The following is a 27949-nucleotide window of genomic DNA, read 5'->3' on the forward strand; positions in this document are numbered from 1 at the left end:
ACTTGTCAGCCTTTACTATATTGTGGCCCCAGCTGAGCACTCCCAGGAGATCCAGCATGATAGTTATGACATTTTGTAGCTGAATTAAATGGTGTACCACAGGGTTGGGGAACCTGTGGTTCTCCAGGTATTGTTGGACTACAGTTTCCATTCTTGCTGATCATTGGCTATGTGGGCAAGGGCTGATGGAAACTGAAGCCTCACAGTATCTTGAGGGACACAGGCTCCACATCCCTGGTTTAGGAAAGAACTGCTGCTAACTAGGCAGCTCCTATGGATAGGGTATTGCTGGTTTTAACTGTTAAATACTTAGCCTTTTCCTTGCCTATTATTCTTAACATAGTAAACCATTCTTGTATCTTTTTTGTTGGTGATTAATATTTAGAAGTCTCAGGAACTGGGAAGAGGGGAATGAACCGTGAGGGTGTCCCCGGGAAGAGTCCGGAGGAGATGTATATTCAGCAGAAAGTCAGAGTCCTGCTAATGCTTAGGAAGATGGGATCAAATGTAAGTATTGCAGGCAGCCTTGTAGATCCTCACAGAAGCTACTAGTTCAGCATAATTTGTACTAGCCTTCTGGAACACCATGCCCATGTTAGTTGTTTGTGGCACTCAAGGGGTTTAAAGAGAGAGGGCCATTTTCCAGTTTGCAAAACTTTTCTTGCTTGTTCACCTCAAATTGATTCTTTCTTGTACAGGGCAACTTAGAGGGGAAGCTAGTTACAATCATGGACTTTTGTGACTAAGAGCCTCCCTACATTCTTCTATAGCTTTCCTTAGGGACACGGGTGGCGCTATGGTCTAAACCACTGAGTCGCTTGGTCTTGCCAATCAGAAGATTGGCATTTCGAATCGCCATGACAGGGTGAACTCCCGTTGCTCTATCCCAGCTACTGCCAGCCTAGCAGTTTGAAAGCACACCAGTGCAAGTAGATAAATACTGTAGGTACTGCTGTGGTGGGAAGGTAAAATGGCATTTTCGTGCGCTCTGGTTTCCATCACGGTGTTCCGTTGCACCAGAAGCAGTTTAGTCATGTGGCCACATGACCTGTAAAGCTGTCTGTGGACAAATGCTGGCTCCCTCAGCCTGAAAGCGAGATGAGTGCCACACCCCATAGTCGCCTTTGACTGGACTTAACCATCCAGGGGTCCTTTACCATTTTTACTTGTAGCTTTCCTTAAAGGTTCCAGTTTCTCTTGAGCAGATGAAGGTGCCACTAGGAATGTTTAAGATCATGATTCTAATTAAACAACTTTGAATGTGGTACAGGATAATATTACTTCTGCTTGACTTTACATCTTAAAAAGGGTACAATAATATTAAATATTTGCCCCCAAACCTTTATCCTATAAGAACAAAAGATAAGCCTTGCAACTGGATCAGACTGAAGGACCATCTAGTCCAGCATCCTGTTCTCACAGTGGCCAACCAGGTGCCTAAAGGCAGTCCATAAGGACAAAATGAGGGCACTTTCAGTCTCTCACTTGTGATCCCAAGATAACAGCTATGATGACTAAAAGCCTAAATGCTAGTAATTATTTTGCAGATACTACATCTAGGTTTCTGTAATTTTTCTACCTACCCCTTTTTGAAAATTTAAACTGTAAACTGTAAAATGAATGTATGATATTAATAGAGGAACACATAATTTCAGTTGTGCATTCTTTAGTCATCTGCTGGATATATGGACGCTTGTATAGAGTCTACTTGGGGACTTGTCGGGGACTACTCTTTGGTTTATTTCAACATATAATACGCTCTCTTGGTCATTGGAAGCCAACCACAGAATTAGGGTAGCAATACTATTGGGGGGAGGTGGAGGAACTTGGGGAAGAAAATTCAAGTGCAACAAAATATTACTTCCCGTGAGCTCATTGTATTTCAGAAAAATTTCTTTATCAAGGGAATGGTTATTAACACACCAGGGATATAGGAGTTATCTCAGTATCCATTGTATGTTAGAAATGTTGCTTAAAATGTTACCTTAAATGCCCCCCCCAACTCACTGGGCTTATAATAAATAATATTTTGTAGCACTTTTCTCTCTGTGTCTCTCCTTTTTTAAATTATTGGGCAAAGTAGTTTCATTTTATATTGCCATGTGTAGATGAATAAAACAGTAGCTGTCTCCAAATTATTTTCATGGGGATCATTTAGTGTGGTTTCACAAAAAGGGGAAGTTGTTTTTATGGCCCCTTCTTGTTCGGTTGGAAGCAGGTACAAGTGACAGTAAGGAAAACTGAACTGAACTGTGATGAATTGTACTCTGAATAGTAAATAAGCACAGACCCTACTGCTGAGTTTCTATTTGTGGATTTGTTTTTCTTTGTCCTTGTACAGTTAACCACCAGTGAAGAGGAGTTCTTGAGAACGTACGCAGGGGTAGTGAATAGCCAACTTAGCCAACTTCCTCAGCATTCAATTGATCAGGGTGAGTAGCAGGGGAAAGGGAGACATGTAAGCTTTCCAAATATTTATTGGTATAAGTGGTCTTTGTGGAAATGCATTTAAATTTATTTTAAAGCTACAGAAAAGGTTTATTTATATTATTTTACTTAGGAAAAAAGTAAGTATCTGGATAGACTTGTTGAAATAAAACATTTTGTATCTAGCATCTAAAATAATACAGTGAGGATGCCTGTCTAATGCTCATAGGCAGGGAGTTCCAAAGCATAGATGCTACCATGTTGAAAGATCAAGACTCAGGAAGGGAAAAGCTTTGTGCTCCCTGTGCTAAAATAAATCCAAAATCAGCAAGAAAGTTAACATAATTTTTTGCCAAGAAAGAAAGCTAAGTCTTGTGCCCCCATAAATTTGTCAAACATGATTCTATTTGATTGTATTACATTTGTCTGCTGTTGTTTTTGTGGGAAGGGGAAGGAGCAAAGATCTATGTAAGATGCAGAAGATGAAAATTCAGCTTTAATGATGGATGAAGTTCTTTTTAAATACCCCAGATATGCTTGAGGAACGAAAAGCAGCAGAAGCCACAAGGGCTTCAAATGCTCGATCCATCAGCAGGCGAGTTCACTGAAGGAGAGTAGTAGGTTCCAGGCTCCTGTATGATGGAACTTGGGTTTTGATCATTTTCTTGGCCGTGAGCTAAGCTGCATCTGTAGTCGCAGAAGGAATTCTTAATTCTGACTCCACATCACCCCTCTTTGGTATTAGCAGCCCCCTGCTGACATTGTGACATTAATTGTTTTGGTTTCCAAAAGTGGGAGTAACCTTTGGAGTACTCTAATGCCTTCTGTTAGAAGGAGGGAGGTTACAAATCATTTTGTTCTTGGAGCATTATTCCTCAAAAGCTCTTGAGGGTGGGGCTCAAGGATTCCCCATTAAGGCATTAAACCAAAATTAAGAGATCAATGTAGAAATGTATTAATTTTGATGCCAATGTGAGTCTTGTAGCTTGTCGTAATGTTAATGGATGCACAGCTGGTATGCTATCTATGATCCCCCAAAGGTTGTACAGAACAAGCTGAAACATCCACTCAGTTGGCAAGTACCAAAAATATAACCTGGTTTGGTCTTACATTGCCCAGCTTTTCAAGCCATAGTTTAGCAGCTGAAAATGGACATTGGGACATGCTTGCTACATCCCTTCCTTGGCATGCCAGTCTTGCTTAGGTCAAAGTTCCCTATTAAGTCCAAAACAGAATTGATGTCAGTTTACTAACTTAAAACTTTACTAAAGTTTACTAAATTTAACAGTTTGTACATGAACTAAGATCCCTGTTTGTGAACTAACATTAAACCACAGTTCTCCATTTTGTATGTTTATTGGTGATTGCAAACTGCTGTGGAAATTTTAAATTGAAATACAGACATGTTGAATAATTACTTTAATTTGTCATTCTAAAGTGTGATAGAATATTGAGAAGTGGCTTATGCAGTGCAGCCCTCCAGATGTTGAACTCCAGCCCCAGCCAGCATGGTCCATGGTCAGGGATGGTAATGCATCTGGAGGGCTGCAGAAGCCCTCCCACTGCTCTAAACCAAGAGCATCTTAAACCTGCAGAGCTTCACAGGAACAGCTCTTGAGAACTTCTGCTCTAGGGAGTCACCGCTTTTCTCATTCTTATTCTGTGGACAGGAGAAGAGGTAACCATGGAGGTAATTAAATAACATCAAGTATATGCCAGTGTCTTAATTAGCCAAACTGAAATTGGTTGTCTGAATGGAGATCTTCTCCACTAGATGGCAGTAGCTTCCTATAAAAACCAATTTCAGAACCTCTAAGATGCTTGAATTGCATCTAGGTGTTGAAGGAAATTTTAAAATCTGATTTGCAAAACCTTTGATGTGCATCAAAGATCCATCTAAATCCCCTTTGGGGCTGGGTATTAATTTAATGGTTCATCAGATCCTGACCGTGGAGTTCCACATTCTCCTGAATCCAGCCACATTTCTAAATTTGCAAACTCAAACTTTCATAGCTTGATCATACATGAAGTTTTTGCTTTTTTCCATTTAATAGCAATTCTGCCTTTTGCATATTCTGTTCTCATCTGGACCAACTCCCTGCCTCTGCAATGGCAAACACTGTGGCAGTTGCTCAGCTATGCCTTTGTTGACATAGCTAGAAAGCAGGGAGGTATATGCTGAAGACTGGTTCAATTTCTAGTCCCTAGGCTGGAGCAGCCAACCTGGTGCCCCCCCCCAGGTGTTGTTAGACTACAACCTCCATAATCTCTGACCATTGGCCATGCTGAGCTGATGAGAGTTGTAGTCCAGCACCACCTGGAGGGCACCACTTTGGCTACCTCAACCCTAGAAAATGGTAACTGGTTGCTGAGTGGCAAATCTTGTCTTCAGGTAGGGTTACGTTGTCACTTCACCCAAAGACATTGGACTCTTATGTGCAGAATAGCCACGTTAGATGATCTAACGTCGGTTATGCTGTTCAGTCTTCATCCTTTAACAGATGGGGTGCGCTCCCATTTCAGTGTGATTTAGACGTTTGCCAAGTATGTTGGCAGAAAGGATTTGGAGATGCTTTAAGTTCTGTGGAGGAGTTCAGAGTGGGAATAAGCTGCATGGCTGTCATAGAAACATGGGTGAAAGCTGGAAAGCTCTAGAATTCCCTACCTTGCAATCTGGAAGTGCCGCATTGAAAGTGATGTTAACAATTCACTGGAAGGTAATTAGCACAGTACTTCTCAAAACGCAAGCTGTTCCTCTTGGAGTCTTTGACACCAAGGGATATTTTGAAACCAAACTCCAAGGTTTGTTCTTGGAGCAGGGGCTCAGAGGTATGAAAGATCTGAAGAATGGAGGCCTTAATCTGTAAGTACATGCCTGAGGGAATGTTGGCCGCCTTCTTTCTCAGTCATCTGTTTTGATCTATTCTGCATTAGTTCCCCGCCTATTAAAGAAGGAGCAAAAGCAGCAGCTCTTGAGGGTTTGTGCTAAGCTGCTACTTGTCAGATAAACTGAAAGGCGTTACACTCTTGAAACGCTCTGTGCAAATACAGTTGGATGCATCTGGGTTTTTTTGTTTTTTAAAATGAAGAGGTTGCAGTTAGGTTGTGCTGTTGGTTATTTGCATAATGAGACTGGAAAGCAGAATCTGTGTGGTCGTTAAAGTGGGAGTATCAACCTTGGTGACTCTGCCGCCACTGTTTGCTGCAGCAACCCTGCCTTGTTGGTTCTTGAAGAGAGCCAGGTTCCTTGGGGAGCACAGAGCTGAGATGCAAATATACTCTGTGCAGATAGGTTGATGGACTAGGCTAGGGGAGCCACTCAGCCTGCACTATGAATTTTGTGCAATATTCTTCAACCCCAAGTCCTCAGTTGGTGTTGGATTGTGACTCCCCATCATCCCCAGCCAGCTTAGCCAGTGATCAGGCATGATGGGAGATGTAATCCTACAACAATGGTGGACCCAAGGTTGTAGAGTACTGTTTTAGGGGAAGAAAGTTGCCTGAGGTTTGAAAGTAGACGGGGATCAGATAAGATTTGGATTCAGGATTGTAATACTTGGTTTTGCTGGGATGCCTTTCATTGTTCTGTGTGTTCCTTCCTGCTAGCACACAGTTAGGATCTTCTTTTTTTGCACATGAACAAAGGAAAAGGATACTTTGAAGGCTATGGAGGAAGGCTTTGCTTTAGCAACATGCTGTCAGGCCTATGCAGTTGTTTGACATTTTCTTGAGTCATGTTATTGATTGTTCTGCACTCTCTTTAATGGCGTGTGTGTGTGTGTTTATGTTGCTGAACACTGTCCTGATACGTTATGAGAGGGCAGGGTATGAATACTTTTATAAAAATAAATAAATAAACATATGTTTTGTGTTTTCACCACTCATTCCCAAAATGTTGTAGATACATGCCAGAGAAACAAAGATGCACTGATTTGAAGCTGTTACTGAAAATGTTCCCAGCAGCTGCCTACAGAATTGCAACACCTCTGGTTAGAGAGCCGGTATGGGGTAGTACAGTACATCCTTCCTCAATCTGTGGCCCTCCAAATGTTGTGGTACTCCAACTCGCATCAGCCCTAGCCAGTGCAGCCAGAGATCAGGGATGATGGGAACTGTAGTCCAACAACATTTGAAGGGCATCAGTAAAGTGTTGGACCAGGGAAATGCTTGGTCTAATTTTTGTTCTTCCATGAGACCTGCTGAGTGACTAGGAGCCGTTTGCTCTCTTCTAATCGCAGGGTGGCTCTGGGATGGGAGAGTCCTGATCTCCTTGGAGGAAAATAAATAAATAAAGGGTCGTTTTCAAAAGGCAGATTTGTAGCCTTGGTTCTAAAGCGGTAGAGAAAAATTTAATAAGGGAGTTTCAACCACATAAATCATGCTATAGAAAACACCCTAATTCCTAACGTCAGATCATCTTTACAGGAAGCCAGACCACATTATAAAATTGCTCCCCTCCTACCTATTATTGTGATTCCATTATTTGTCACATCTGCCTTTTTCTAGCCCAGACACAGTTGGTGTGAGTCACTCAACATAGCTTTTGGGCATAATTTTGGAGTCTAATCTGCCATGGAATTGAGCAGCTCAAAGAGACCTGTGTAAACTGGGACTTGCTAAGATGAATCATCTAATGGGAATCTTCACAACTGGCTTCCTACTTGGTTTTGTCTGTTCACAAAGTCTGTGTTCATGCTGAACAACAGACATTTCCACTAGTGAATGCAGCATCTAGTGAGCGCCTGCAGCTTTCTCTGCTGTTCATCTCTATTAACCAGTTTCCAAACCTTCAACGCTATTCAATTTCTTTTTAAAAAGAGATAAATGGTAAGAAAATATGAAAATATTTCCAGAGTGGAAGCTGTGTCACCCCAGTATGGTTCCCCTTTATCATATACATACCCCAACAATACAACAAGAATCCACCGACAGCATACAAATCAATATGGCTAACCTGATCCAAAAATCCACTCCCTCACACACATAAACAAATCTCACTATAGCCAACCAAAGACAACCAACCACACCCTAGGCCACCCCCAACCTCTCTCACCACCAAGGAAATATAACAAGCGAATAGTTAGAGAACTCTTCCAAGTGATGCTGACACAAAACCCCACACATAGGAGGATAGAAGCATTACCACCCCACTCGCCATACCCCTCTCCCCCCTTTCTTTCCAACCTAATACTGCATGCAACACTTATGTCTCACAACAAATGAAACTGATCTGTAGAAAACACAACTTGAAAAAGAGACGATGCATGTATTTTTTAAACCAATAAATCTTTAATAATAAAAAAGAAAGAAAAGACTGCTGCACTGAGACAGAATCCCCCTTTTCCTGCCAATCAGCTAATTATTGGAATAATAATGATAATGATAATTTTTTTTATTTGTATCCCACCCATTGGACTGGATTGTCACCCTAGGAGGGCATGCCTCTTGGAGGTAGTTTGGAGAGCATCGTTTGGGCATGCAGCTGCAGAATTAAACAGGTTTAAGGTCTGCTATTTTGTTTTTTTTTTGTGTGTGCCACTTGAACTCGGTTCTTAACCTTGAATAGTAGAAGGATGTTTGCATATCATGTGAACATACTGGTAGCACTACCATCATGCACCACAAAGTAAGGAAAATATAAGAAACTGGTCCCTAGATGCATGTTTGAGCTGAAGGTGGTTCCTGGGTTTGAAAAAGTTGAAGACAATATGAGAGTAGATACCAGAGACCTTTGTAAGCAGGCAGGTTGAATAGCAATTGGCCAATGAGCATGTGTGCAGTATTTTTTTCTAGTTCCTTTTCATGCTACTGGAAGTGTCAACAATAATGTTCATATAGATTCAACTCTGATTCCCAGGCATTTGGCAAATATTCTGCTTGTTTTCCGGGATGTGATGTGTTTTCCTTTCCAAAACCATATTCATTGTAAAGGTTACCTGTCTGAGCTATGGACCTGTGCCCTTACTTTCTGATGCTTGTTTACCTCCTAGCCATGGCAAAGTTCCTCTGTTTCTCTTTTGGCACCATTTATTAATAATAATTGTTGTGGCCTGCAAGCAGTTTGCTACTCTTGCTGATCAACTGGTGAATTTATCACACTAGTTTCCTTTGCCTTTTGGGGGGCAACAACTGTATTCCCTTTGGAAATAAAATACGTGAAAAGCAGGTGAATGCACCATAGCTAGAAGTCACCATTGTATTGCTGGAGAACCAGACAGGGTCTGTAATGAAACCTGAGGCCACTATAAAAATCAAAGTTCGGTTTGGCAGGAGGGAGAGGGGAAGTAAATTCTGCTCGGAACTGTAACTGCAGACACAGCTTCAGGTCCTGCTGCCTGGGAAATAATATTCATGGTTCACCAGTTCAGATTCACAGCAATTGTCCTGTGGCAACAGGCTCTTCCACTGCCTTGTGCAAGCTATTTTTCATGTTAAGAATTATGCTGGACCACACAATGCCTTTAAATATTTTTTCCTGTATAGACTTAGGGCAGCTTAATGCAAGATAAAGAGTTAAAATATCTGTGCATGCACACACATGAATGTAGAACAGTCTGGTTAAGCACAAGTCCAGGTGATTTTGCCAAGAACAGCTTTGCAAATAGGTCTGTAAAAAAATAAATAAATCATAGCCCACCTGCTCCCATGTATCATTGGCAGTCATTTGTGCCCTAAAAGTAAACAACTGTTCCACCTGATCACCTGGAAGCAATTTCTTAGTCTCCACAGGCAGTTGGCTATTTATAAGCTTGTCTAGGGGTGAGTTGATACTCTCATCAGTGAAGTAGCCAGCTATCTTAGGCTCTGCGCCAACAGCTTTGTTTGAACAAGCTGCGACTGAAGCCTTCACTTCAGCTTGGGAGTGATCTTAGGTTCACTCTGCCTGTGAGTTGTTGGTGTAGTAACTGGTGTAGATTCCTCAACTGCTATATGAAATGTTGGACTGAATCCTCAATCTCCAGCAACCCAGTCAGCATTTATTTCTACAGACTGGTTATTTTCAGCATTGTCATTTGCTGCTTACCTGGGACAAATAGCAACAGTGCCCCACCACCTCCCTTCTGATCTTAGGCTTTGCTTCTTTACTTCTTCAAGAATATACCAGACCTCACAAGCATCATCTGAAACCCTTCTTTGTGTCCTATTTGAGAAAGGCTTAGAGGGTGCCAGTAAGGGAGAGGGCCTTTTCTGTTGTGACACCACCAGCAGTAGCGAAATGCTCTCACAAGTGAGACATAAAACTTCCTGGCACTGACACTGACATAGTTTACGTGCCAAGTGAAGATTTTCCTTTCCACTTAGGTGTTTGATGGAATTCACAAAGTTTTTAAATTTGGTTGTAAGTCACCTGAGTCTGCTCCGTGTCCAGCGACTCACACATGAAACAAACAAACAAATAATCAGCCACACAAGCTGCTTACTAAGCACAGGTTTTCAATTAGTAGGCAATCTTATCTCAAATTGCCACTTCTGGCCCAAAAACAGTTTGCAAATCAGGTCCGCTTTCAGAAAATGGGATGAGGCAATAAACTTGTTTCTGAACTGCGTTGCTTCACACTGCCTTTTGTGACTCTCATTATGGGACCATCTTCTATGCTAGAAAATTTCTCTTCTCACAGAAAACTGGCATGTTGAGTTGAAGACTAAGCTAGAAACTTTCTCCCTTTCATATTTCTCTCCGTATGGCAGAGCTGCCCACCTGCAGCCCAGTGGAACAGTTTTGGTTGAATCTACTCCTTAAACCTCATTTGCACAGTTTGTCTCTTGAAAAGAACTTCTTGTAGCTCAGTGAATTAGGTTTAACTGGGTATTGACTACTTACAAAACTTGATTACCTTTACTATCTTTTTCTAAAAGGTTTGCTTTCAATATCTAAGATAGACCAGTTGAAGTTACTGGGCCTCAAAGGGTTATATAAATAGGTCTACCCTGAGTAGGACTAAGACAGACTACAACCTTTAATTATTTCATCTTCACCTAAGATTTTATTCAAGATGATTTGGGTTCTGCAGTGAATGATGGTACTTAAGAAATTAAATAGATGCCATTCATTTCTGCATCTTCCTCTAGCTTCTTTGTGTAATTTGGCTATATATAATCTAACTGTGGAAATCTTCCTGTCTTCTGTGCAGCTGGAGATTTCTTGGGGTGTTGCTTTGTAAACTCTTCTGCTCTGGCCACTGTAATCTGTAATAGGGCAAAGAAAAGAAAATTGATTTGGGCTGCTGAAATTGGCAGTGGGGCTTTTGGAAGGCTGGGAGGATTATCTTGAAATAAGTCTCCTGTACTTACATAAGATCCACTAGAGATTTTCTTTCCTCTTCTTTTTTAAAAAATGGGGTTTTGGAAGAGAGTGGGGATTGGGATTGGGATGGGGGAGGAAGAAGCATCTGCTGTCTGTTAGATAACTCTGCTCATCTACTTTGTGGGCCATGATGTCATCTGTTATCTTGTTGTTGCTAGGAAACCCTGCTTCCATGGAATTTCCACACCAAAGGCACCTCTGGGTTTAAAAGTAGTGCACATTAGAAGAAGAAGCCTGCCGCTTGGATCTCCTGCCTTGTTCTGCCTTGCTCTTTTTGGTTGATTTCCCCCCTTTCCCCAAAAGGATGTGATTCTAGTAGAACCTGCATAGCATCTCTCTCAGTCTTAGCTCTTACTACGAAGGAACTACTAGGGGCCTTTGATCTGATTCAGCAGGGCTGCTTTTATGAACCTAGCAGCATCATATCTGTAACAAGAACAGAGAGTCCTCTGTCACCTTTGAGCCCCTTTGTGGACTGGAGCCAAAGCAATAAAATCAGACTGATCTACTCCCAATAAGCAGCTGTCTGTGATAAGTCAGCATAGCAAGAAAGATAGCTGAAAGTCGACAGCTCCACTTTGTTAGTATATATTTGGACTTTGCAGGAAAATGGGACCCACTTTCTACTGCCCCTTGCCTTTCATGGACTTCTGATCTCATTGTTTCCAAATATTTGTGTGTGTGTGTGTGTGAGGGGGGGGGGGACATCGCCCACCATACAATTGGAGTAGCCTGCAACACTTGAAAGCTGGTGTCTCAATAAATATCTGCTTTTAAGACAGATTCTGCAGCTACCTCTTTGGAATTCGTCATATTAATAATTTTCTTTTCAAACGCACCCAAATAGCAAACAGGTATGGATGTTTTTCCAACACTAGTGTTGTCTAGTCCATAAATTTTGACAAAGGATAGAATAGCAGCAGAGGATCGGTTATGACCCTCAAGGTAATAAATTAATGCAAGGTTCTGTACACAGAGAGTGTAGCTCTTGTTGCAGTTTTATACTTCCTTTTTTTTTTTTTTTTTATAATATATTTATTGAAGTTTTCAAATAAAGCATATATTAGATAAGCACAACTTATCATTGTCCATTTAACATCTCTCAATTGTTACATGGGACTCCCCCACACCTCCCGCATACACTTACATCATTATTAAATTAATTTCAAACAAATTATCACTTAACTCATCTTAATTAATAATCTTAATTTGGTTTGACATATAATTCAGCCTTAAATCTAATTTAATGGTAGACAATTGTCTGCACTGGCATCCAATTCAACACTCAGCCAAATTACAATATTTTTGTAAATAAATCTTAAATTTCCTCCAGTCTTCTTCCATCCTTTCTTCTCCCTGGTCTCGAATTCTGCCGGTCATCTCGGCTAATTGCATATAGTCCATCAGTTGCATCTGCCATTCTTCCACAGTGGGTAGCTCCTGAGTTTTCCAATTCTTGGCAATTAATATTCTTGCTGCTGTTGTTGCGTACAAAAAGAATGTTCTGTCCTTTTTTAACACACTCTGGCCGACAATACCCAGGAGAAAGGCCTCTGGTTTCTTAGTAAAGGTGTATTTAAACACCTTTTTTAATTCATTATATATCTTCTCCCAAAAGGCCTTCACTCTAGGGCAGGTCCACCAGAGGTGAAAAAATGTTCCTTCATTTTCCTTACATTTCCAACATTTGCTATCAGACGAATGGTATATTTTAGCCAGTTTAACAGGGGTCATGTACCATCTATACATCATTTTCATCACATTTTCCTTCAACGCATTACATGCAGTGAAGTTCAGCCCAGAGGTCCACAACCTTTCCCAATCTTCAAACATAATATTATACCCAATATCCTGCGCCCATTTTATCATTGTTGATTTTACCATTTCGTCATGTGTGTTCCATTTCAGCAGCAAGTTATACATTCTTGAAAGTACCTTAGTCTTAGGTTCTAACAGTTCAGTTTCTAACTTTGACTTTTCCACTTGGAATCCTAACTTTTTGTCATTTTTAAACACTTCTTTAATCTGAGCATAGTGTAACCAGTCTCGCACTTTGTCTCTCATCTTTTCTAAACTCTGCAATTTCCAGTTGTCACCATCCTTTTCTATTATCTCCCAATATTTTGGCCAGTTGGCCTCCATATTGGCTCTTTTCCGAGCCTTAGCCTCCAGGGGTGACAGCCACCTCGGAGTTTTATTCTCCAGTAAGTCTTTATATTTTGTCCAGACATTAAAAACTGATTTTCTGACAATATGGTTCTTGAAGGCCTTATTTATCTTAGCTTTATCATACCATAAATATGCATGCCATCCAAACGCATTATTAAAACCTTCCAAATCCAAGACATCCGTATCTTCAAGAAGTAACCAATCTTTCAACCAGCAGAAAGCTGCAGCTTCATAATACAACTTTAAATCTGGCAGGGCAAAGCCCCCTCTTTCTTTCGCATCTGTTAATATTTTAAATTTGATTCTGGGCTTTTTGCCCTGCCAGACAAATTTAGAAATATCTTTCTGCCACTTCCGGAAACACTCTGTCTTGTCTACAATCTGCAGTGTCTGAAACAAAAATAACATTTTTGGCAATACATTCATCTTGATGGCAGCTATTCGGCCTAACAAAGAAAGTTTTAGTCTTGACCAACTATCCAAGTCTCTCTTAATCTCTGACCAACATTTTTCATAATTATCTTTAAATAAACTCAGATTTTTTGCTGTTATGTTTACCCCTAGGTATTTAACTTTTTTAACCACATTTAGTTCTGTCTCTTTCTGAAGCTGTTCCAACTCAATATCTGTCATGTTTTTCCCCAAAACTTTAGTTTTTTGCTTATTTAACTTAAATCCTGCCACTCGACCGAAGTTTTGAATCAGTTGTAGAACTCTTTTCAAACTAGACTCCGGCTCCTGTAATGTCAAAACTAGGTCATCTGCAAAAGCTTTAAGTTTATATTGTTTCGCTCCGACCTGAATCCCTTCCACCAACCGGTCCCCCCTAATCATATTCAGGAGCACTTCCAGAACCGAAATAAACAGTAATGGGGAAATCGGGCAGCCTTGTCGTGTACCTTTTTCAATTTTAAACTCTTCTGTAACCACATTGTTAACTATCAGTTTAGCCTTTTGTTCTGAATATATTGCCTCAATCCCGTTCTCAAACCCCCGTCCCACTCCCATTTCTTTTAAATTCCCCTTCATAAATTTCCAAGATATGTTGTCAAAGGCTTTCTCCGCGTCTATAAAAATTAAAACTGCTTTAGTGTTTATGTTTGTTTGTAAAAGTTCCAATATGTCTATGATGTTCCTTGTGTTAGTAAACATATGTCTGCCCGGGAGAAAGCCTGCCTGGTCTTTATGGATTATCTCACTTAAAACTTTCTTAAATCTTCGTGCCAAAACATCTGCAAATATTTTGTAATCCACATTTAAAAGGGAGATGGGACGGTAATTCTTGAGTTGTGTCTTTTCAGTTTCTGACTTTGGAATCAATGTGATAAATGCTTCTTTCCACGATTCAGGCGCCTTCTTCCCCTCCATTATTTCATTACTGACCTCCAACAAAGGTTGTATCAAATAATCCTTCAATGTCTTATAGTAGTTAGAGGTCAGTCCATCTGGCCCTGGTGATTTGCCCTGTTTCAGACTCAGGATGGCCTGTTCAATCTCTTGTCGTGTTATTTTGCCATTTAAAATTGTTCTATTTTCTTCTGACAGCTTTGCTAATCCATTTCTCTCCAAAAATTGTGTAATCTCTATTTCATCTTGTGGCCCTTGAGTATATAACTTTTTAAAATACCTCTGGAAGCACTTTCTAATCTCTCCCGGGTTCTGAATGTTCCTTCCTTCAACCTCTAAGTTTGTTACTGTATTTAATCTTTGTCTCCTTTTCAACTGCCAAGCTAGCAGTTTCCCACATTTATTTGCCGATTCAAAAGTTTTTTGTTTCATTGTTTTAATCTTCCATTCTATTTCCTGATTTATCAGCTTGGAATATTGCGCCTGATAAAGTTTAATTTCTCTCAGAATCGGTTGGGACTTCGGGTTAGATCTTAACTTCTTCTCCAACTCTTTGATACTTTCCAGAATTTTATCTTTCTTTTCATTTTGCAGTCTTTTCTTTAAGGAATTCTGTTGAATCAAGAACCCTCTCATCACAGCTTTACTTGCATCCCAGATAGTTCTTTTTTCCACCGTAGTGTTCAAATTAATCTCAAAATAATCCTTTAAGGTTTTTTGGGCCTTCTTTACAATTCTTTGGTCTCTAAACAGGCCATCATTCATCTTCCATCTAAAGGAGCCGATTGGGATCAATGTCATATCCATTCTCAAGGCGTTATGGTCGGAGCATGTTTTGGGGCAGATTTCCACCTTCCTCACCTTAGGTGCCAGACTTCTAGTTATCCATATTTGGTCGATTCGTGTCCAAGTCAGTTGAGCTTCAGAAAAGAATGTTCCTTCTCTTCCCAGGGGGTTTCTAACTCTCCAGATGTCAACCCAGTCCATATTGTCAGTCATTTCAAAAAAGGTCTTAGGTAGTCTTCCCTCTTTAGTAATGTTCTGGTTCTGTGACTTATCCATATTTGTTGATACGACCCCGTTCATGTCCCCCATCATGATGACGTTGTTGTAATCCAGATAATCCAGCATGGTCTCGTGCAACTTCTTATAAAAATCCGATTTTCCTTCATTTGGAGCATAAATTCCTAATATCAAAATTTTTTCTCCTTGATACTGTACTTCTATTGCGAGGATTCTTCCACTTTCATCTTTAAAGAGAAATTTTGGTGAAAGGCTCTCTTTTGCATAGATCACTACACCTCTCTTTTTAACTGTATCCGATGATATAAATTCTTGACCAAGCCTTTTATTTATTAACACCTTTCTATGGAGCCTAATCACATGTGTTTCTTGTAAGCATATAATGTCCAATTGTTCCTTTTTTAAAATATGAAAAATTTTAGACCTTTTTTCGGGACTGTTACAGCCATTTATGTTCCAGCTCAAAAGCTGCAGAGACATCCTGGATAGGTCTGGTTATTCTTTCTGGGGTGGTACCTTGTTCTCCGGTCCTTGAGGATCCGAGGGGGCGGGCTCCTCTGGAAGTTCTGGCGCTGGCAATCCAAGTCCTTTGTGGAGGTCTTCTCCGTATGCTCCCAAAAACTTGTCTCTATCTTCCACTGTTTTGATTTTGATCTTTCTCCCTCTGTAGGTAAAGGATAATCCTTGTGGAAACTCCCACCTGAAGATAATTGCGTTGCTTCTCAACAGTCTTGCCAATTCCGTGTAGTTAGATCTAAGGTCCAGCAACTGCTTAGGAATGTCCTTGTAGATTTCAATTCTCTTGCCCAAAATGTCTAGTGACTTTTCGTAGTGCAGGCCCAAAATCTTGTCCCTTTCCTCCTTTGATCTCAGTGTTATCAAACAATCTCTGGGCTTCTCTGTCCTTCTGACTCTGCCAAGCCTGAAAGCAGATACAATTTTAAAGTCTTTTTCCTCTAACTTCCAAAACTTGGCAAATTCCTTAGTTAGAAATTCAATAAAATTATCTTCTTCCACCTCTGGTATTGACCGTATCCTCAAGTTGGTCTCCCTGTTTCGCAGTTCTGTCATCAAAAAGTAAATCTGATGTTCTCCAACTTGTTTGCTGAGTGGTCTTACTTCTTTCTCAAGTTCTTCCAATCTTTGACTAGTATCTTCAGCCAGTTTACGATTTTCACCTACAGCCTCCTTTAATTCTCCAATAGACTGGGCATTCTGTGCAACTTGTCCAGTCAGCTTATTCAAGCTTTCTGTGTTCTGTTCAATTTTAGCTGTATGCAAATCAGCCTTCTTGTCCAGAGCCTCCAGTTTCTCCAAAATTTTCTCCAAGACAGAGCTACTTGTCCCTGAAGCCATATCTCCCAGGTGCAGCTCCTCTGTCTCACCCTCCCCTGCCTGTATTAGGGAGGCCGCCTCTATGTCTGGAGGCAAAGTGGAAGGCAAGGCCGGCACAGAAGATCTACGCTGTGGGGCTGCAGATAAAGTTAGAGTTGTTTGTTTAGTCCTTCCTCTTCTCCTTGCGCCACTCATTCCAAAGTTATCTGTAATCCAAGGTCAATCCAAGTTGTTCCCATGAGAAAGCAGAGTCCCAGATACAATAGTCAAACAGAGGCCGGGAAAGGGAAAGTAAAACAAAGTCACTGCTGTAAGTCCAAGATCCTCTAGAGGGAGCTTAATACGTCTTCAGGGAAAAGATCAAATCCAAGTTAAACTTATAAATTTAAATCCATGTCCATCGCCTCCACAATGTATTATTTTTAGCAGAGTAAAACTTAAAGCGAAACAGTGTTTCTTACAGTGCCTTGACTGCAACAGTTTCAAAGTATCCAGTTCCAACTCAGAATGTTTCAAAACCTGAATTCAATGTATCCAAAGTTGCAAACTGGTGCTCATCCAGGCAGCTCCAGCACCAGAGATTCTTATTTATTTTATAATCCACTGGTGCCACAGAAGAAGGATATCAATGCACCCCGAATATAACCAGCAAAAGTCAATAGCTCAAAGTCTTTCACCAGAAAACTGCTTTAACAGGGTGCCAGCATTTAATTAACGCATAACTTTTTGTCTCCACTCCTCCTGCTCTTTGCTTAAAGTTCAGTATAGCGGGAGATGGGCTTCCTGCTTATCCTCACTCCGTTTTCAGCCAGATTTCAACTTTTTTTAAAAAAGTTTTAAAAGTTTCATATAGTTCTCAAAAAGTTTCAGAAAGTTGACAAGAGTTTCAGAAAGTTTTCAATGTCCAAATTTACTCACGGGTTGTAGTTTCCAAAGTTCAGAAAAGTTGCAGGAAGAAAGGACAGCGCTGACCGGCAACAGCAACGCGGCTTCACTTCGCTGTTTGCGCAACGACCCACAGCGCCGCTACCCCCTCCGCGATCCGGAGCCCCTTACGGGGTCCCTTCAGCGTTTTGGGGGCTGCTTCTGGCGCCCGCCGGGTCCCGAGACCACAGGCTTCTGCCACCTGTGGTTTTCCTGAATGGGTCTCCGCTTCGCCGTAGCGGACGACCCGTTTACAGCGGAGCTCCCTTCTCCTTACTCGGAGAAGGCAGCCATTACCGGTCGCGCCGCCTCCGGAAGCCGCAGTTTTATACTTCCTAGCCTTCTAAGAAGTTCAGAATGGCTTACATTATTATCCTTGGGACTTGTGTAAGGAGGGCAAAGAAGTACCGTATTTTTTGCTCTATAAGACTCACTTTTTCCCTCCTAAAAAGTAAGGGGAAATGTGTGTGCGTCTTATGGAGCGAATGCAGGCTGCACAACTATCACAGAAGCCAGACCAGCAAGAGGGATTGCTGCTTTCACTGCACAGTGATCCCTCTTGCTGTTCTGGCTTCTAAGATTCAGAATATTTTTTTTTCTTGTTTTCCTCCTCCAAAAACTAGGTGCGTCTTGTGGTCTGGTGCATCTTATAGAGCAAAAAATACGGTAAATGAATATAGAAGGTCTGCCACAATAGTTAAACCACAAACAGAAACTGGTCTTACGTTGAATCTTCAATTTTCGACTTTTTAGCATGCCTTTTTAACTTCAGTGGAGTTTGTTTTGTTTTGGTTTGTTTGTTTATTGTCTTTGTTGGATCTATCCACTGCAGTTTGACTAATGAGTGGGATTCACCTAATAAGCCCCTTGTGTTTGTGAATGGGGATTCCTCTCCTCCCACTCTGCACTCCCTCCCACTTCAAATTGGCGGGGGTGGGGGTGGGGATAACCCCAAGCAGTGAGGGGGAGGGAGATCATTGCATCCAGTAAACTGAAAAGCTTGTGCAGATGAAAAAATTATAACTGTGCTACATTGAATTCCACCCAGTGACTTCCAGGAAAATAACTTGGGCTCCAAGCTCTCTAGTTTAATTTGGAACTAGGACACTGATCTTTCAGTGTAATTTTGTGTGTTTGAGATTTGTACCTCATCCTGTAAAAATGAGAATTTAATAGTCCTTCACATGATTGAGATGTTTTCACTAACTAATAGGTGTTTTGCAGAATGCTTGAAAGATTACTTTACTGACTTTATTTTTCTTAAAGCTCTTTTTAAAGACTTTGCACTTAATTTATCTCAACACACTAAGCTCCTTAGCTTACTAAAGCTTCAGTAATGTTTGTCCAGACAGTGGTTTCTTCCAGATCCTTATTCCTCCTCCACTTAAAAGATGGAGGTGAGAGAAAAATAAGATGCATACAAATTACTATAACTCTTCCAAAATGGAACTTATATGATACAAGTTGCAAAGAAAATACAAAAGAATTCAGTTTTACATTTCATTCAAGCTAACGTGGTTCTCAATCCAGATTATAAACTTTTAACTGCTCACTCCACAGTTACTTCCCTTCACAGAATCAATGAATATTGGTAACATCAAGATTACTGATCATACTCCAGTAGAAGTGACCATAGGACTGAGCAATGAAATCCAAATCCATTTAACCCTATTTTAGAGACCAATCAACTATCTAGATAAAGGATAGCAGAAACCCTACAGTTCTATTTTGGAATACAACAATAACAGCACCAATTCTACCAGCCTTGGGGAGGCTATGAAAGCAGTGACAAGAGGTATATGTCTCAAAGAAAGATCATTTATTAAACCTCTACAACAACAACCAAACTAGAAATGGAAATTACTGATCTACTAACTAAATATAAAAGTTCAGGTTCAAAACATCTCAGAGTAATTGAACAAAAGAGGCAAGATATAGACTAGAAATTAATAACACACTAGTAACCTCTTCTAAGTAAAACAACACTTTTATGAATATGGAAGTAAAAACTCTAGACTTTTGGCAAACAGATGTAAAAAGAAAAAAATGAGGTCTTTATCTTTTAAAAAGTTCCTCCAGGTGGCGCCCTTGCTCAAGTCTTTTAGAGAGACTGTTCATACATTAAGGTTGAAGTCATCCCCTAGTATGGCTTCTCCCTTTACCAAGTTTATTGGATTTACATAATGCCAGACCCTCAAAGTGTCCCTATTTTCCAGGGGTGTCCCTGATTCAGAGAAGCCATCCCAGTTTTTGATTTGATCCTGGAATGTCCTACTTTTCCATAGGATTTTCCTATTTTCACTGGATGAATGTTGGAGGGTATGGTAGGATGTCCGTATTTTCATTGGAGAAATGTTGGAGGGTATGGAGTTATCCAACCTCCGAGCCGCCTGAAGGCAATCCTGTATAGGGAAGGGTTTCCCCCCCCCCCCCAAATGTTTAATGATTTATTATGTTTCTATATATGTTGGAAGCTGCTCAGAGTGCTGGGGCAACCCAATAAGATGTGTGGGGTATAAATAGTAAAATTATCACTATGCAATGGGACATCCCTATTTTCATTGGAGAAATGTTGGAGGTTATGTAATACCTTTTGAATAAAATGAAGTTGCTTCAGACTTGGTGCATATACAGATCCATTCATTGTCCCATTAATAAAAACATATCTACCATTATTGTATTTCAGAATTGAGTGAATTTTAAAGGTTATTCCTTTGCCAAAAATGACTGCTACCTCCTTGTCCTTTATTTGAACCTGGTGCTGTCACTTGGTGTTGAAACCAAGTGCCACTGAGGATTTTACTTCCCCTAGGGGATTTGTGAATCTGTGAGTTTCTTTTTTATAGGATCACTAATTCCCCTTGCGTTTGTGTGGTGTTCAGGTTTTCCCTTTTGTGCTACTAACAGTTAGTCAATTGTAATATATAATAAACATTATAAACACGGATCTCAGACTTCCAGTCAGAGGAACACATTTTCACAAATGATGTGTTCCGACACCACCACCTCCCAATTTTTCCCTGCTTTTCCCTGTGACCACTCATCATCATCCCACCACCAATCTCCAGGCTCTGAGCCTTCTTCTCTTGGTGGTTCCTCTGCTGGCTCCCACCATTCCTTTGCATCCAACCAGTCCATGACACTTAGCAGCCGTGCTTCCTTTCTAAATCCAAGAGTATTCTGTTATGACCAAAATGAGCCTGTGGGTGGTGGGTCTGTGAGTTGCTTTCTCTACTCATAACTAAAGCAACTTTGCAAGACATAAAACTGTTGTCATAGCCATCTCCTTACTATTGATCTCTGCCCAGGGGCAATGCATTGCTTTGAACTAAGTTGCCAAAAGATAGTAACTTAAATTAATCTTTCATCAGCAAAAACTGCAAAGTGGCTTCCTTGAGTGTCTTTCAGGAGGAAGAAAAAACTTGAGTCTGTTGATGTGTTGCATTTGGAACTGCTCTCTCTGCTATCTAATCCTTTTAACCAAGAGGCTTCAAAGAAAGCCTTATTAAAGGAAATAATCCGTTCATGCAGGCCTAATTAGTTTGTGTGGGGCCAAGGGGGAAAAATGCTTTTGTGTTATCAGTTGCTCTTGAATGGCAAAGATCATTTTCAAAACTAAAGATCAATTGAAGGCTTAGCTAAACATCCGCAGCCACGTGGGTGGGGACTCTTGGAAAGCATGCCGCTTCTTAATTTGATTCTGATCATTGGTGCTAGAGGATCTGCAGATGAAAGTACCAGCAGCTTCCTCTGTGTCAGCCTTGGGAGGCCAGAAGTTTTGCAGCAAATTAAACATGGCACAGACATTCCCCATAAGACCACCTTGCTGTCCAGAAGCCTGCTTTAAAGAGGGGCTCAAGGCTAACTAGATGGATCCTCTTTCTCCTCACGCCCCATGTGTCCTAGAGCACCATTTCTCAGCCTGCTGGGCTAGGGATTACTAGTGGGCCTCAGTGCAGTCGCCTGTCCCCTAGCCAATGGCAACCGCTCCCTTCACACATGGTATACATGCATGCATGGGAGCAGGAGGTAGAGAGTGAGGCTGTATCATACCAGGTTAGAAGAGAAAGAAGGAGAGGACAGGGTAATAGAAGAGAGGGGATGGGGAGGGAGGGAGGGAGGGAAGGAGGGAAGGGTGGGTGGGTACGTGGGCAGACCGAGAGAGAGAGAGAGAGAAAGGAGAAGCCAGGAAGCCGCTCCTCCATTCTGTAAAGGAAAGAACTGGTTGTGGCATTGAAGTGAATTAGAAAGAGAGAGGTCAATCTTTTAATAGTAATAGCAATAACTATAACTATAGTATAATATAAAAACTGGGAATCAAGAGGAATAGAATAATAAGAGGGAAACTATTAGAGGAGGAGGAAGTGAATGTAAGAGCAGGAAGAGAGATAAAGGAACTATCAGTTTGCGGTTGAAATAGGGTACAAGTATGAAAGGAGAAATGACCCGAAATTAAGTAAAAATATTTTGATGTCCTCTTCTCCCCTAGAGCCTCTGAAACAGCAATTTCTGCCTAAAATTCAGAGTCTGAGTCACAATATGACCAAATTCAATGTTTTCCTTAGCTTTTAAGAAGGCTGAACTATGGAACCTGCTGTGCCAAATAATTTAACTGTTTCCAAAGAGGGGAAATGATTGTGGTAATAGCCGACTGATAACGTCAGACTCTGCCTCCACCTGCTGCCGTTTTGTGACTGACTTCAGCCCTGCACCCCATTTTGTAACTAGTCATGTCAATAGTTTTTAACCGTCTTAGGTGGGTCCTGGGGGTGGAAAGTTCTGTTGTAGATCTTGGCCATCCTGCACTGCATTCCCAGCAGTGCACAAAAGTGGCTTAACTACCAGATGTGTCACTGTGGCCAAATCGAACACCTCAAGGAATGGGCACAGCTGGTGCACTAAATTTAACTCTGCAAATGCACTCCTGGCCACTGAAGAAACCTGGGCACCCATGCTTAGGACTGAGTCTGAGTGTACATCTAAACTGCAAACCTGGGTTTTCAGGGGGAGTTTGACTCCATCCAGCACAGGCTGATTCCTTATTCCCTGTTCTCCCTTCCGACTGACCAAGATCGCCTCTGTCTTGTCTGGATTAAGTTTCAATTTGTTCACTCTTATCCAGTCCATTACTGATGATAGACGCTGACTTAGAACCAAGACAGCTTCCTTTGATTTAGGTGTCATCAGCATACTGGTGACACCAAACCCTGAAACTCTGGACAACCTCTCATGTAAATGTTAAATAGCATGGGGGACAGAACAGAATAGAACCCTGAGGAACCCTGTAGGCCAATGACCAAGGCATCAAGCAGGAGTCCCCCAGCGCCACCTTTGGGTTCGCTCCTCCAGGATGGAACAGCCACTGTGCAACAGTGCCTCCAAGTCCCATCCCAGCAAGACAGTCCAGAAGGATAACATGGCCAGTAGTATTGAAAACCATCAAGAGGTCCAGCAGAGCCAACAGGACACACTCCCCTTGCCCTGTTCCTGGCATAGGTCATCTACCAAGGCAACCAAAGCCATCTGTGTCCTATAACCAGGCCTGAAACCAGATTGAAATGGATCTAGGTAATCAGTCTCCTCCAGAAACCCCTGAGCTGAGATGCGACCACACACACTAGTACCTTGCTCCAAAATGGGAAATTGGAGACTGGCCAATAATTTTCCAGTACAGTGGGATTCAGGGAGAGCTTTTTCAACAGAGGTCTTATAACTGCCTCCTTTAGGCTCACTGGAATCCTGCCTTGTTGTAAGGATGCATTGACCAGAGGGGCACACCCTTGCCAGCCCTTGTGCGATGATCTAGCAGACATGTAGCTTTCACATTTCTAAGGATCCTGTCCACATCCTCAGGCTGTACAAATGGAAAAGTATCAATTTATGCTGGACAAGCAGAGGCCAAAGTTACATCCACTGGACCTGTATCAACTATAGCATCCAAATCAGAAAGGATCCAAGCAATTTTGTCAGCAAAGTACTGAGCAAATAGTTCACAATAGGTCATCAAGTGGGTGCAGTTTACCTGTTTTATGGAATGGTGGCTTGTTAGGGTTGATGTAGCCATTTGGAAAGCCAGCTTGCCTGTATTGTCTTCCTAAGCGGGGAGAAGGCTGTTTATGCTTCCCCAGATTTTGATCTTCTCATCTCCCTAACAGGACAGGCTGGTTGCATACAGACTGCAGCAAGTTACCACTTGAAGACTCAGGGATTGCACTCATCCAGGGACTTTCCTATTTGTGTGGTTTCTGGAAGCAGTAAAGCATTCCATCACCATATTACTTCATAAACGTCTTGCTATACAAGAAAAAGAACTAGGAACTTCCAGTCACAGGCCACTGGAAGATAGGAATAAGAGAATTTTACCAAGACAGCAAGGACCTTGTGTAACAGCAGGTGTGGTGAAGTGGACTGAGACAAGTTGCTTCCCTGTAGTTAAAATGCTGCTATTATTATTATTATTATTATTATTATTATTATTATTATTATTATTATATTTACGTTTATGTGCTAGCTCCCTGGGAGTTTGAGGTTAGCATACATAGCATGGTCTCCCTCTTTTATCCTCCCAACAACCCTGTGAGGTAGGTTGGGCTGAGAAAATGTGCCTGTCATCCCACGGTTAACCAGTTATTTTCAATGCTAAGTGGAGATTCAGACCCAGGTCTTTGCAGTTTAACAACACTAATCTTGTACACCACAACCACTCCAGCAAAGCTAGGATACCCAGTAATTTATAAGTATTATATATGGATGATTTGAGGAGGAAAGCAAAATAGCTAGCACTATTTAACCTTGCCCTGTAGTCCTTTGTCTCATATTCAGCATCACTCAACAGAGCAAGTAGTGAATTTTCTAGCCAGTGGGACAAAAGAATCAACATCTGTCTGCATATGATACAAGGGGGGTGGGGTTCGAATTAGGGAGGAATGGGAGGATCACTTGTACAACCCACGCACAGCACTGCTGGCTGGTGCATGCCAGGTCTCTGATCTGTCATCTTTGCTATGTTCTTTTGGATTTCTGAGTCATTTAACACTTTCCGTCATCTTTAAAAAGAAGCACTTTAGCTCGCTCTCAGAATGCACTGTAGGTTTTAATTATAATCAGTGTTTGGGAACAACATTGATTCCTCTGAACACAAGGTGAAAATAAGGTGTTATAACTTGCATTTAACACTCTTTCTCTCAAAACCTTATAGCCAATAATTTGAAAGCTCCTCAAAGCCTGCAGACAAACAGTGATAAAGAATAGTAATTATCTGCCCTAATAATGGGCATATTTCTCTTTCCCCTCAGCCCCTCCTAGCTTTAGGGAAACAGATCTCTTCACAATGCAGGAAACTGGCTAGCATGTCTTACTCTTTGTCTAAGCAAATAAAACCTACCTGTCCAATAACATCCCATTTTTTGCCTTTCCTCTACAGGTGCTGAGGATGGGGTGATGGCATTTTCCAGATCGGAGACTGAAGACAGACGGCAGTAGCTTGAAGGGCTGTTGGAGCAATTCAGAGCTGGAGCAGGGCAAATAAGCTCTAGGAAATCGAGGAAGATGGCCGGACAATCATGAGTTCCTTTGCCCTCCCCTGATTTTTTTTGTCTTGTCCCGTGGTAGCTTCCCCAACCCATTGAATTCAGTTTTCCTGTTACCTGACCTTCTGAATGCATTTCACAGCCGTCTGTTCTATATGCCCTGTTGGTGGGTCAGCAAGGCAGTTTAAATCAAGGACAACTCTAGGAATGCTTTCATGATTGGCTCCCCAAAAACAAAACAAAAAGCGGACTCCGATTGGCTAGCTAAAGGAAGGAAACTTGACCAGTGGAAACACTCCCCTTAATTTTTAATTTTGTATTTTTAAGAATTATTGCTGACATCCTACTTCTAAAAGCCTTCAAGCTCTGGTGCTTATTTAGGTCATGCTTGTGTGTGTTTTTGGAGAGGGGCGTGGCTGTGTGAGACTGGAAATGGACTGTTGCTGCTGTTTGCAAAATGAGTGGCTTTCAGGTGTTTTGCTGACATCAGTGTTTTCCTTGCTAAAATTTGTAGGGGGAGGGAAGAAGGGTAGAGGGAATTAACGTATTTAGTTATTGCTTCACATTTATTGTCAAGGTGGGAGGGGGAAATGTTTTGCCATATTTATTACATGCTTGCCTTTTTTTTTTTTTTTTTTTTGAAGAAAAAAATGGCTTAACTGTTGACTTCCTGTTGGCTGCAGAGTCTACGTGTAGCTGACTCTTCCACGCTGGTCTCCTCTGTTCTTCAGTTCTCCTCAAGAAATTGTTGCTTGAAAGCATGTTTGGTTTTCTCAATTCTGCCCATGCAGGAAGGAGGTGGTTGGAAACCCTGACAGTTCGTTTAGAGTTGTGAAAATGAGCCTCTGGTGCAAATTTGGGCAACTCCATTTGCACCTTGCAGAAGGCCTGTCAGTACTATGGAGGAATTCTGTATTCCCAAATATCTGTGAGTTGCAAAGTGTCAAACTGGGAAGGAGTGCAAGCCAATTCCTCTAAGCAGTCTGCACAGTTCGATCTTTAACCTGTTGGCTGCTTCACATGTGGCAGTGCGGTAAGAGCCTGAATTGTGTAACTTTGGCCTAATGCCTGCACTAACTTAGTGAGATGAAATTGACGAGTTCCTCCAATTGGGCTTGGTTTTGTGTGCCTGTTGATCTCTTTGGAGGCAGAGCATATCCACTGAAAATATCCAAGTGGCTTCAGGTGATACAACCTGTTTGTTGAAAAACGGAGACAATGACATTAATGCATGTTAAAACCCTGAAGTTCTAGGAGTTGTTTTCTGCCTATATCCAGGAGTCTCCCCCCATGCCATGAATTTTCACAGTACTTCCAAGAAGGCACCTAGGTGAGATGGTACTGATGAAGTATTTGAGGGGGTGGGGGAACACTGAAGGGGAAACTTGTGGTTTCACTGTCTTTGCAGGAGAGATCATTATCTAGAGGAACCAGCTTGAGAGCCTGGCTGCGGCAAACTAGAGTTTCCAAGTGCCCTTGGCAATGAGGGTCCAGGTGCTATTGCTATGTGTGTGTGTGTGTGTGTGTGTGTGAGAGAGAGAGAGAGAGAGAGAGAGAGAGAGAGAGAGAGAGAGAGAGGAGAGGAGGAGGAAGAGATACCAAGAATAATAGCATATGATAAGAGATAATATACAGAAAAGAGGAATAAAGGCGATCCCAAATTAATTGGTCTACCTGCAAAGAGCAGGTGTTCCCTCTCTGGAAATGATACTTGAGTTTTGATTTGCAACTTCATAAAAGTTCCCAATGTGAAAAGCCTCAGTTTCTTGGGGCTGATGATGACACCTGTTCAAATAAAACCAGCAATAAATGCAGTTCACCCTTGCCGTTCAGGTTTTATTCTCCATGACCGGTTTTTTAATGTGTCAGAAAGGACAGCTCTTCATCCCAATTATCAGGGTTTTGTTTTGTTTTGTTTTGTTTTGTTTTGTTTTGTTTTGTTCTGTAGCATGACAAAATGTGCAGCTTTTGCTCCATTGAAGAGAATCCTGATGCTTTCCCTCACCCAAACACTTCCATGATAGGGAAGTCATAATTTCTCTAAATCTCAAAATGAAGTGTGTTGTCACTGAGAGATTCCCCTGCGCCAAGCTGTCACTTCTTTTGCAGTGGCTGGTGGATGTGCTAGTGTCTGGGTCACCTTTCCCTACCCATCCACCTCTTTGCCATTAGATGAACTTTATTAACTTATTTTTCTCTTTTGTGTTTTACTGCAATGGAGGCTGAACACTCCCCTGTTAACGGAAAGAAGTTCTTGTGAAAACATGTGGTCCATTAAGGCTTCCCTATCCCTGCTGTGGCATCGCCCCAACATTTCATTAATCTTTTTTGCCTCCTAGAAATCTTCTTTTCCTATGCTCCCCCACAGATCTTCCACTTCTTTTTTGTTTTTAAAGAAGCAGCAGAAAGGCTATTCCACCCTGTGCTACTTCTGCACTACATATGTACCTCTGTTGCACAGGAGTGGATTGTTGCCCAATTTGTGGCCGATACGACGACTAAAACATCCGCTGGAAATTCCGTGAACAAGTTCAACTGGTAGCTTGCTGGGTCAACCAGGCAACACTGTCACAGCCTTGTTGTTTGGTTGCGGCCTGTGTTCCATTGATATATGGCATTTCCAAGCTGTTGCATCTTTCTAACGAAGCAAACTTACATGTTTATGTGGTTTTTAAACTTTTGGAGGGCTAAAAATGTAACTTGAAAGGGTTGAGGGAAATACACTTTGTATGAGCTGTTCCTTGCTTCTTGTTTTATATTTATCCAACTGAACATGAAAAAGTCCTTGTATTGCTCTTGGGTGAGATTTCAAGTTCAGGATCCAAGTTTTAAAAGCACACGCCCTCCTTATGCCAAGAGGGAGGGAAATAGTTTGGGGTTGCAGCCCTGC

The 27949-nt window shown here is 41.5% G+C and overlaps 1 protein-coding gene and 2 long non-coding RNA genes across 3 annotated transcripts; 1 reads left to right on the top strand and 2 right to left on the bottom strand.

The window, feature by feature from the left end:
- Nucleotides 1-391: 391 nt before the first annotated feature.
- Nucleotides 392-27796, top strand: CTNNBIP1 (catenin beta interacting protein 1). The gene is made up of 3 exons (XM_083629046.1): nucleotides 392-507; nucleotides 2342-2432; nucleotides 24954-27796. The coding sequence occupies exons 1-3, from the start codon at nucleotides 412-414 to the stop codon at nucleotides 25010-25012; spliced, it is 246 nt and encodes an 81-aa protein (XP_083485172.1). The 5' UTR covers nucleotides 392-411; the 3' UTR covers nucleotides 25013-27796.
- On the bottom strand, nucleotides 10385-10877 carry LOC310769567. The gene is made up of 2 exons (XR_014551684.1): nucleotides 10720-10877; nucleotides 10385-10614 (listed from the first exon to the last, which is right to left on the bottom strand). It is a non-coding gene; the product is annotated as an uncharacterized lncRNA (long non-coding RNA).
- Nucleotides 18312-21618, bottom strand: LOC310769626. The gene is made up of 2 exons (XR_014551754.1): nucleotides 20299-21618; nucleotides 18312-20148 (listed from the first exon to the last, which is right to left on the bottom strand). It is a non-coding gene; the product is annotated as an uncharacterized lncRNA (long non-coding RNA).
- Nucleotides 27797-27949: the final 153 nt, after the last annotated feature.

Source organism: Podarcis filfolensis, assembly GCF_964270895.1.
Source record: "Podarcis filfolensis genome assembly, chromosome: 8".
In the NCBI taxonomy this organism is placed as follows: domain Eukaryota; kingdom Metazoa; phylum Chordata; class Lepidosauria; order Squamata; family Lacertidae; genus Podarcis; species Podarcis filfolensis.

What these genes read in the sequence shown, in the direction of transcription:
- CTNNBIP1 (XM_083629046.1), top strand. Translation starts at nt 412, where the DNA reads ATGAACCGTGAGGGTGTCCCCGGGAAGAGTCCGGAGGAGATGTATATT. An exon ending in TTAGGAAGATGGGATCAAAT is followed by an intron (nt 508 to 2,341) that starts GTAAGTATTGCA and finishes GTCCTTGTACAG; the next exon opens with TTAACCACCAGTGAAGAGGA. An exon ending in TCAGCATTCAATTGATCAGG is followed by an intron (nt 2,433 to 24,953) that starts GTGAGTAGCAGG and finishes TTTCCTCTACAG; the next exon opens with GTGCTGAGGATGGGGTGATG.